The sequence below is a fragment of the Notamacropus eugenii genome, chromosome 1 (genome assembly GCF_028372415.1).
Source record: "Notamacropus eugenii isolate mMacEug1 chromosome 1, mMacEug1.pri_v2, whole genome shotgun sequence".
NCBI lineage: Eukaryota > Metazoa > Chordata > Mammalia > Diprotodontia > Macropodidae > Notamacropus > Notamacropus eugenii.
In genome coordinates, this window is record NC_092872.1 from 736,781,016 (window position 1) to 736,791,573 (window position 10,558).

General features: G+C 39.9%; 1 protein-coding gene and 1 pseudogene across 2 annotated transcripts; both read left to right on the forward strand.

Annotated features, from left to right (window-relative positions):
- Positions 1 to 839: 839 nt before the first annotated feature.
- Positions 840 to 7,796, forward strand: LOC140521737 (hereditary hemochromatosis protein homolog). 2 transcript variants are annotated; one of them, XM_072637064.1, is made up of 6 exons: positions 840 to 1,056; positions 3,421 to 3,681; positions 4,095 to 4,361; positions 5,441 to 5,719; positions 5,849 to 5,965; positions 7,547 to 7,796. In XM_072637064.1, exons 1-6 carry the CDS (start codon positions 903 to 905, stop codon positions 7,582 to 7,584), a joined length of 1,116 nt encoding a protein of 371 aa, XP_072493165.1. In that variant the 5' UTR covers positions 840 to 902; the 3' UTR covers positions 7,585 to 7,796. The 2 variants fall into 2 exon arrangements, with proteins under 2 accessions (XP_072493165.1, XP_072493166.1); XM_072637065.1 differs by having other exon boundaries at positions 964 to 1,450.
- Positions 7,797 to 7,801: 5 nt separating this feature from the next.
- LOC140521738 (transcription factor BTF3 homolog 4 pseudogene) lies at positions 7,802 to 8,328 on the forward strand (annotated as a pseudogene).
- The last annotated feature ends 2,230 nt before the right edge of the window (positions 8,329 to 10,558 follow it).

A 10,558-nucleotide genomic window follows, 5' to 3' on the forward strand; every position in this document is an offset into this window, starting at 1 on the left:
CCCAAATGGTGAGTCTACAAACAGTGGAAGGCTCCAGCTGAGATTCAGTGCCCTAATCCTGGAAAAGAACCCAGTGGTCTGCAGGCCACATGGAGAGGAGATACAACTAAACAGCCTTGAAAGGCACTGTGGAGTGCTGTCAAGAATGTCAGTAAAGGCAGGGTAACCTCTCTTTCAAGTCTTCCTTAGACTTTCACTAGTGGTGTTGCCCTGGAAAAGCTATTTAATCTCTCTCAGCTTCAGTTTCCTTATCTGGAAAAGGAGGATAATAATAGTATCTACCTCCCACATTGTTGTGAGAATCAAATGGGATAATCCAATATATGAAGCCCTTTTCCAGACTTAAGGGGTAATAGTCACTGTTATGGTCAATTACATACTTTAAGCCTGGTAGCTTCATTAAAATCTGCCCCATAAACTCAGGGCTCAATGAGGACAGGGGTTCTATCTTCCCATTAAACCGGGTGTTCCCTGAGGGCAGTATGAGAAAAGGGGGAAGAAGATCTCTTCCCTGTATCTTTCCTCCAGAATAAAGTCTCCCTGGTTATCCTTTCAGACTTAAAATTATTTAGATTCAACAAACATTTAGGAAAGACACCTGGGTGTTTGGCATTGAACTAGGTCATGTCTGGGCCTCTGAAACAACACTTGGGGCCCTGCCCTCACCACACTGTTTCACTTCCTCTTTCACACCTTCTAGGCAAGGAAAGTTCTCCCTCTTTTATACCTGCTAGGCAGAAAAAGTTCTCACCTCATAACAGACAAAATCGATGATGATGACGAGGAGAGGAGGGCAGTGCCTCAGCAGAACCAGCCCCAGCCTGGGTGGGGATGGAGGGAGGAAGCCATGATTTGTACATAGGAAGCCTCAGTTCCCTCTTAGGCAGTGCCTGGGACACAGGATGTGGGGTCTAAAACCTCCAGCTGGAGTGTGGTTGACAAGGTGGTTGGGTAGCCAGCTTCTGAAGATCATGGAATGTCAGAGGAGGTGGAGATGGTTCTCTCCAGCATGGCTTCTCATTCTGGGGGTATTTGCTTTGAGAGAAACCCAGGCAGGTAAGTCTAGGGGGAAACAGACTAGGTAGAGAGGGGAGAGACCATGGAGACTTGGGTCTGATGGGGAAACTCAGTCACTGTATTCAAGGGGCTCAGGAAAGCCAGGCAGTCAGTCAACAGGCATTTACTGAACAATTTGCATACTATGGCTAATGTTCTAAGTGCTAGACTACAAAAAATAAATCAAATAAAGCCTGGTCCCTGCATCCAAGCCGCTCACCCTCTAATGGGGAGAAAGCTAGTAAATTAAAAGGTGCCTACAGGATCCATACAGAGTAGATGAAACATAACTTTGGAGAGGAAAGCTGTGGCAATTCTGAGCACCAAGAAAGGCTTCCTGAAGATGGCGTTTTATCTGAGACTTGAAGGAATTCCGGGAAGTGAGGAGGTGGAGGTAAGGTTGGAGAACATTCCAAGTACAGGAAACAGGACAAAGGTGGGGGTTGGGGGGCAGGGTAGAGTGTGTAGGTGTGGGGAAGTCAGAAAGCTGCGACTGGGTAGTCAAAAGAGCGGAGGGCAGTAAAGTGTAAGACTTTCAACTCAAATGGCTGGACGTATTCATGCTCTGAAAGGTTTTAAATGCTAAGCAAGGAACTGTATCCTGGAGATAAAAGAGATGGAGTTTATTAACTAGGAGAGGGAGAGAGTCAAAGCAATGCTTTAGAAAACTCATGGAGGCAGCTGAGGGGAAGGTGGATGGAAAAGGGAAGAGGCTTGAGATAAGGAGACCAGTGAGGAGGCCATCATGGGCACTCTGCAAGAGAGCCCAAATTAAGGTCAAGGGCTATAAGGTAAGAGGATCAGATGTAGAGGAGAACAATGAAGGACCTGAAAGGTCAGATACACCAACCTTATCATTTTGCAAATTTGGAAACTGAGGCCCAGAGAGATTATGTGACTTTCTAAAATCACACAATTAGTATTAGAAATGGTATTCAAACCTAATTCTTCCGATTCCAAAGCCAATGCTTTTTATGCTATTTCACATAAATTCCCCACTGTGTGACAGGAACTTGTATGATTGGAAATAAATAATCATTAAATGCATAAATTAATACAAATTAATTTCTGATTAGGTCAGGGCACCAGCAGCTGCAGGAATTAGGGAAAACCTTATAGGAAGTGGAGCTGGAACTGTAGTTTAGAGGAAGCTGAGTATTCTCAAAGCTGGAAGTGATGAAGAGGTTACATTCCAGGCTGGGCAGACAGTCTCAATAAAGACCTACAGGATGGAATGTTGGATGTGAAAGATGATAAGTGGTTCAGTTTGGCTGAAATGTTGAAAATATTAAGGGGAGCACTCTATCAAATAATTCTCCCAAGGCAAACTGTGCCCAGACAATGAGTGGTGTTAAATGCAATTATCTGGAAAAGTTTGTATTTTATCCTAGAGGCCTTTAGGAGCCACTAGAGTTATTTAGAGAAAGGGAGTGATGAGCTTTAAGAATAGAAAATGGGAAGACTGGGGATGACTGGTTGGACAGTGGAGACATCCGAAGAAAGCAAAACAATTAGACGGAAATTGCAAAAGTCCAGGTGAGAGGGGATAGGATTAGGATTAGGGTGGGGGTTGAGTAAATGGAGAGAAAGAAATGAATTTGAGAGAAGTTGTGGAGGTGGAATCAGTAGCTCTTGGTCACTGGTCAGACATTGGGGGAAGAGGGAGAGAGGGAAAATTGGAGGATGAATCTGAGATTACAAACCTGAATCATTGGAATATTAGTGGTGTTCTTGACAGAAATAGAAAGTTAGGAAGACAAGTGGGTTTGGAGGGAAAGATAATGAATTTTGTTTTTGACATGGTATGTTTCAGCTACCTATACGCAATCTAGTTGGAGATGTTCAAAAGAAAAGGTTTTTATTTTTTTTTTTCAAATAAGCATTTGTTAAGCCCCGTAGTCTGTGCCAGGTACTGCTGTCCATGATTTACAAAGGTTTCATTTGATCATCACAAGAATTTTTAGAGGCACGTGTCAAAATTGTGCCAATTTTATGGATAAGCAAACTGAAGAGCTTAAGTGACTTGTCCAGGGTTACACAGCATAAGTGGGTGCTTGCTGGGTTTCAACTCTTGTCTTCCTGACTACAGTCACAGCATTCTATCCACTGCACCACCTTTCTGGTGGTGACAGAGAGAGAGAGAGAGAGAGAGAGAGAGAGAGAGAGAGAGAGAGAGAGAGAGAGAGAGAGAGAGAGAGAGAGAGTTAGTGTTAGATATTTAGAGTTTGGGGGTCATTTGTATAGTTACTATTACTGACGGTGGGGGGCAGAGGAAGGGCAAAGGAATGAATTGGAGAAAATACTGGTCCTCTGGTAACCTGAAACACCATGTTCTCTTTTTTTCCTTTTTTTCTAATAATTCAGCTCACCACAAGCACATAGCTCAGTTCACTGCAGTGGGCACAACCCACTCTCTCATGGAACTAACTCTAATTAGCTTCATTGATGATATTGAACTGGCATCTTATAACAATATACAAAAGCAAATTATTTCCAAGATACCCTGGGCCACCAAAGCAGTGGGAGTCGATTCCATCACCCAGATTCGCGATTTGTTGATATACCATGAGCGACATGTCAGCTGGATGATGCACTACTTAGCAAAGAATGACACTAACCCTAACAGTAAGTCAGACTCATCTCCCCTTTCCCTCTTTTGGTCAGACCTTGTCTCTTTCTTTTCTAAGTCCTATACATCTATCCCCAGTAGATCATCCACTGAAATGGATGCCCTTGCCCCAGTCCATTGTTATTTACTAACCTGGAGAAGAAGCATTAAAGAATCCATCCTTGAGACTTAGGCTTCTTCCATTAGATTCAACATCCTGGGTCATTATCTCCTTCTATAATCCTTCTAAGACACCTCTGCCTCCATCCCAAGAACTATCACTCTTCTACAAACTTTCTTAACACGGAGGCTGGGGGCTCGATGCCCTTTTGTAAGCCCTAAGTTTAGGGATGGGCTAAAGTTGAACCTAGATACTGATCTCCCTCTCTTCACCAGTCCCAGAAGAACCCACCTTAATGTCCTTCCACAGGAAACCACACAGGGCAGCTCCTTGCAGACTGTGAAATAGACAAGGACATCACTGTAAAGAGCCACATCCATTTAATTTGGGATGGAGAGGAATATTACAGGATAGATGAAGAAATTGGGCAATGGGAGCTCTTAAAGCCTGAATTCAAGAAATACCTGCACATTCTGGAGAGTCCCATATGGACCAATCTAAGGAAACTCTACATGAATCAATTTTGTGTTGACCTCATGAGGAAAATCGTTGGGTACTCAAGCTTAAGGGATAATGGTGAGTGCTTGCTTTTTCCCATCTCCTCCCAGGACGTCCAGGTCATATCCATCCTTCTATATATTAACTGGAGTCCTAGAGAAACATGCAGGATCCATAGCTTCTGACCATAGCTGCAATTTACAATGGGAAAATCAGAGAATGTGAGAAAGGTTAAGGTTCTTTCTTTTTTCCTTATTTCTTTTCTCTTCCTTTCTTTTCTCATTTCCTTGTTTTTCCCTTTTCACTTCCCAACCTTCTTTCTTTCCTACTTACATTCCTTTCCTCCTTTTTATTCTTTTTGTCCTTCTTTCCTTCTTTCTTTTACCTTTATACTTTTCCTTCTTTCTTTTCTTTTCATTTCTCCCATTCTTTTTCTTCCTCCCTTCCCTCCCTTCTTTCTCTCTTTCCTTCTTTTTTCTGTCTTTCCTTCCATCTTTATTTCTTTCTCTCAAGTTAATCTCCTCCTGCCTGCCTCATCAAGGAATGATAGTGACCCTAGGAGCTCAAAGGCTATGACAACTGTGTCCTACCAAGCTGGAAAAACATTATGTATAGTCCCAAGAATGACGGACTGTGTGTCCTCTGTCTAGGGCGTCATCTATCCAAATTTAGAACATCATGACAAGGAATTTGGTCACCAGGTAATGTTTAATTTTTATTTTATTGGGTTTTAGGAGGGCAGTGAAAGAAACACATGAAGGCTAGCCTAGTAAACATGGACTATCTGCAATATTCACCATTAGAAGGACCCATAGTGATGAAATCATGAATCATATGGAATACTGACCCAATGAAGAAGATTCTCTTCTCATTCCATCATAGCAGACTGAACTACTTGAAGGTAGTTTAGAAAATTGCTGGTGAAACGGTCATCAATACCAACAGATGCTAACTCTGTAGCTAGTGTTTATCTAGCACTCTTCTGGGTGCACAAGGAGATACAAATGGGTATAAGCCACCATGCTACTCAAGGACCTGCAGAATAAGGGATGCTGCATTAAGGAGACTGGGGACATCAATAAAGGTAGAGGCAAGGGAAGCATTAAACATTCACAGAGATTGTAACATGAGGTCTTCTTTCTTGATCTCTGCTCCAGTGCCCCCTGAGGTGACCGTCTCTCGCCATGTCAGCCCAGAAGGCAGCATCATTCTCTCCTGCACAGCCACAGGCTTCTACCCTCAGTCCATCCTACTGCGTTGGGAGAAAAATGGGAAGTTAGGCATATGGGGAAAGGAGACTTCCACTGGCATCCTGCCCAATATGGATAACACCTTCTACCTCCAACTTACCTTGGAGCTCCCACCAGAGGACTCAGGGATGGGTTATACCTGTGTGGTGGAACACATTGAGTTGAAGACCCCTGCTGTGTATCCAGGTTAGTGCTTCATCCAGGCACTCTCATCACATCCTCAATGACATCAGGTTCCAAAGTGTAGTTCCATCCCTTTCCCCCTTCTTTCATTGAATGTACTCAGCACTTACATTCTACTCTTTCTCCATGTAGTGCCTGAAAATCCCACAGTGAAGAAGCCTTGGACCCTGGCACTGGGCATTGTATTGGCTGTCATCCTACTGCTAAGCTGTGCTAGGGCCTTCATAAAATGGAAGAAGAAGAAATCAGGTATGGATGTGATGAGAGAGATGTGACAGAAAGGTATTGGAAGGGGAGATCCCAAGGAGACAGGAGTTACTATTATAGCAACCTCAATGACTTGTTGTGGGAAAATATTTTGAGAAAAGAATTCCAGAATCTCAGGGTCAAAGTGGGACACCTGATCAAAAAACTCCTCGATAACATCCTGAGCAAGTCAACTTCTCAAAGCCTCAGTTTGCTCATCTGTAAAAGGAGGATAATGATAGCACTTACCTCACAGTAATATGATGCATGTAAAAGGCTAGTCAAACCTTGAGATGCTATGCAAATGCTGGTAATTATTTTGGTTATCATTATTGATCATTAATTAATTATGCCACAGTAGGAAACTACTTTGGCCTTTCTTTTCTGTCACACCGAGGCTAAGTCACACTGTTGACTTATATTAAGCTTTCAGTCTACCAAATGCCCTATAACTTTTTTCCCTGGAAAACATTGTGTGTGTGTATTCATATGTCTTATACTTACTGCCATTTTTAATTCAACAATGAGACAGCATTTACATATATTGCAATCTGATCCAGTTCCAACTGGAAAGCATTTGTCAAGGGTCAATTAGTGCATAGCTAGACTCTTGTAACACAGAGAAAGAAGAAAAAATTGTCCCTACTCTCATTGAGCTTTGCTTCTATTGCAGTGACACAACACTCAAAATTTCTATGAAGTTTCATCTTATTATATTCTGCCTGTTGTTCCGCCCTTTAAAGATCTTTTTTAATCTAATTGAGTCATTGGCTTTATTTATAGTTATTCAATGGCATTAGCTATGCTTCCTGGCTTTGAATAGTCTCCATATTTAATGAGCACACCATTTATGGCTTCATCCAAGCTCTTAGTGATCAAACTTCCCTTGCTAGATGCTCACAAATCAGTCACTCATCCTTTTCAACTAATCACCACAAATATATATTAAATACTTGTCATTATCAAAGTAAGAAGTAGCTTGTTATAGTGAATAGAGGAGACCCTATCTTGAAGTTAGGAAGATCTGGATTCAAGTCTTACCTATGACACATGTTGATTGGGTAACCCTGAACAAGTCATTCTCAGATCCCCAGGAAACTCTGTAAGACATAATTGTAGAGAGTTCAAATCTTCACTGGTAAAGGGATTTGTTCAGTGGGCTTTTCCTTCACCCATGAAAGCATGGATTGGGACCAAAAAAGTGGGGGAGGGATTGTCTACCTTAGTAATGCTTAATAGAATTGTATTGATAATTGAAATTCAGTTCATTGACTTCTGGTATAAAGTGTCCATGACCTTCTCTTTAAAAAATTGTGTCATATGTCCATTTCCAGACTGGCAGTTCCTCTCTCATTCAGCATTATTTTTCAGAGATTACTGTCAGTGGCTTGGCAATAAGTCATCAAGTTTTGTTTGGTTGTTTGTTTGTTTTTACTACCCTGAGATGTTCTTAATACACATCTGGTGATTTAAGTTCATTAAGATACTCAGAAACTCTCTAATTACCAGCTTACATAGGTTTTCACTCTTTGTTCATCATTTTTGTGCCTTATCTCCATGTTCTAATATCATTTTTCTTGGTAGAGACAACAGAAACACTTTCATACCATTTGGAGTCATAATTATGCTTGCTGCACGTTGCCATCGCAGAAAGTCCCCTCCTCAGCTGCAGATCCACCAATAGCATCAATCAAGAGAAATTAGCCAAGCTTCAGGCTCAGGTCTGGAAAGGAGGCAAGCAAGGACACAGCACACAGAAAAAAGGTGGTGCATAGAAGAGTCATAGCAGATAAGAAACTTCGGAGTTCTCTCCAAACAATGGCTGTGAATAACATTGATTGATATTGTGAATAATATGTGAATAATATTGTGGGATGTGAATAATACTGTGGATAATATGTGAATAATATTGAATAATAACTGAAAAGGTGAACATGATTAAAGATTATGAGATGGTTATTCATTTCAATGATCCCAAAGTCCAGGCTTCCCTCTCTGTAATACCTTTGCAATCACTTGCCAGGCAGAGGCAAAGCCAATCACAGAAATGCTTCCTGGAATATTAAACCAGCTTGGAGCTGACAGCTTAACGAGTCTTATGAAGTTAGCTGAACAGTTCCCAGGGCAAGTATTGGATAGCAAAGCACCCAGGCCTGAAGACATTGACGAAGAGGATGACAATGTGCCAGATCTCATAGAAAATTTTGACAAAGCATCAAAGAATGAAGCAAACTAGAATCTGATGGTTCTTGTCTGACGGCATGGACTATGTTGGAGAAAGGAGTAGGTGACTCCAAGAGATGTACAGTGACAGATAACACTTGTTAATAGTTCGGTAATGTAAATATAAATATTTTGTATATTAATGATGCTGTTTATTGAGTTGACTTTGCATTTTGCACTTCTCCAAGGATCTACTCTTTTGGTCAAAATAAGAAGTATTGGTGCAGCTTTGAGGGATTTTTGTGTGTTCACAAGTGTGTTGTGTGTGGCTGTGGGTATACAGTGGGTAGCAAATGAGAAAACAGTTCTATTGTTCCTTCCCCTGCTTCCAGTAGAAAATAAAACAAATTTTTAAATTTCAAAAAATAAGATAAAATAAAATGGCCTTAGGTTTCAGTGCTACAGAAATATGCAATGAAATTTGAATAATGTGATACTTCACGGGACTTCTTAGTCATACTGATTGGGACCTAGCTGTAGTTATACCTTCTCTTTGCATCATTCCATTCATTCTGAAAAGTGGTCCCCTTCTTCCTTTGAGCTTTTTCTTTTGTCAAATGTGGCTTTAAAAAGTAAAAAGCTCTTTGTGATCATGTAGAGCATTCATTATTAGCTTCAACTCAGTGACACTAAAATCATCCTTATCTGACATTAGCCTCTTTTCAAACTGCCATCCACATCCAGAGAAAGAACTAGGGAAATGGAACTCAGAATGAAGCAGAATATTTTTCTCTTGCGTTATGTTTAGTTTTGTTTGGTTTTTCTCATGGTTTCTCCCATTCATTTTAATTCTTCTATGCAACATAACTAATGTGAAAATGTTTAATAAAAATGTATGTGTAGAACCCATATAAGACTATATACCATTTTGAGGAGAGAGGGGAGAGGGGGAGAAAATCTAAGACTTATGAAAGTGATTGTAGAAAACTGAAAAAAATAATTTAATAATTTTTAAAAACACAATCTCTTTTACATTCACCTGTAGTTATCCGATTCTTCCATCTTTTACAAATATGTTTGGAAAAACTAAGTGGGGAGATGAGTATCCTGTGCAGCCATGTTTATCTTTTAAAGATCTTCTCTTTTTCTTCACCATAATTGTGTTCTTTAAGACTGAATTTCATGTCCCTTGATTGAATTTTCCTAGTAGAATTGTGGGTCATGGGATGTTATCTATTGTTTCTCTGAAACCTTTATCATTTACTCTCTCAAAATCTATGATACCATCAGAAACAGTCTCACTTTCATTTCTTTATCCATCACAAATGCTAGAAAGGTGTCATCAATGCCTCCCAAGATCCTTATGAATTTTACTGCAATAATCAATTTTGTCTCATTTAATCATCGGAATCTGGAATGCAGAAGAGGTTCCTCTGACCTTTGAAAGACCATGGAAGAATTAGAAAAGGTATCAGTGCAGGAATAACTGACATCAAAGAGATTACAACTCCTTCAAAGTATGTCATCATTTTTCAATGCATGATTGCTCTTTTGATGAAAGTGCCAGAGTCCTTCTTGCTTAGAGAGTACCACAGTCTGATGGTCCTCAACTCTTCAGTTATGTTAATGATAATTCAACACAATGAGAAGGATATTAATGACATAAAATTTTTGTAAAATGAATGAATTACATAAAGCTGAAAATATGACCAAACTTGGACCTGAGGAACAAATAATTAAAACTATTTCACTCTTTTATGTAGCAAGTTGGAAGACTACGGACAGAATGAATATCACATACACTGAAAAATCAAGAAAGAAAAAGTAAAAGAGAAAAAAGTTAAAAACAAGGCAAGAATATCATATCTTGCTATGATTTTAGCAGAAAGATCTCCAATAGTTATCCTGATAAAGTCCCCCTTCAGTAGCATACCATGACATTTTGCCACATTTATATTCCATTTCTCAAACAGATTATCTGTTTCCTGTTTCTTGCTGTATGGTCAATAGTATACTCCCACCATGATACTCCTTGTGTTTTTCCCACCATTGGTCATCACCCAGATGCTTGTAAACTTGCCCCCAATTGTGAATTTCACCACAAGACTGAATCTTGTAGATTTTCTTTCTTTTTAAATCAGACTTAGCTTCTAGAGCAGATATGAACCACATCCTTCCAAATCTCAGTGATATCCTTATATTCATAAGATTTAGAATTCATAGAGATTTTTGGAATAATCCAGTGCATCCTCATTTTAAATATTGAGTAAATTGAGACTTAGAAAGAGAAAGTGACTGTCCAAGGGTAAAAAAAAAAGGCAATAAATAATAGATCTAGCATTAGAACATGTTTTTAATCAAAATCCAAAGTTCTTTACACTAAAATGTTGATAAGGTCTAATTTGCTTCCTTGTAAGTATTTGGTTTTCTTGA

Excerpts from the sequence above, each read along its gene's own strand:
- LOC140521737 (XM_072637064.1), top strand. The coding sequence starts at position 903 with ATGTGGGGTCTAAAACCTCCAGCTGGAGTGTGGTTGACAAGGTGGTTG. Across the intron at positions 4,362-5,440 it reads CTCAAGCTTAAGGGATAATG|TGCCCCCTGAGGTGACCGTC; the intron begins GTGAGTGCTTGC and ends TCTCTGCTCCAG. Across the intron at positions 5,966-7,546 it reads ATGGAAGAAGAAGAAATCAG|AGACAACAGAAACACTTTCA; the intron begins GTATGGATGTGA and ends TTTTCTTGGTAG.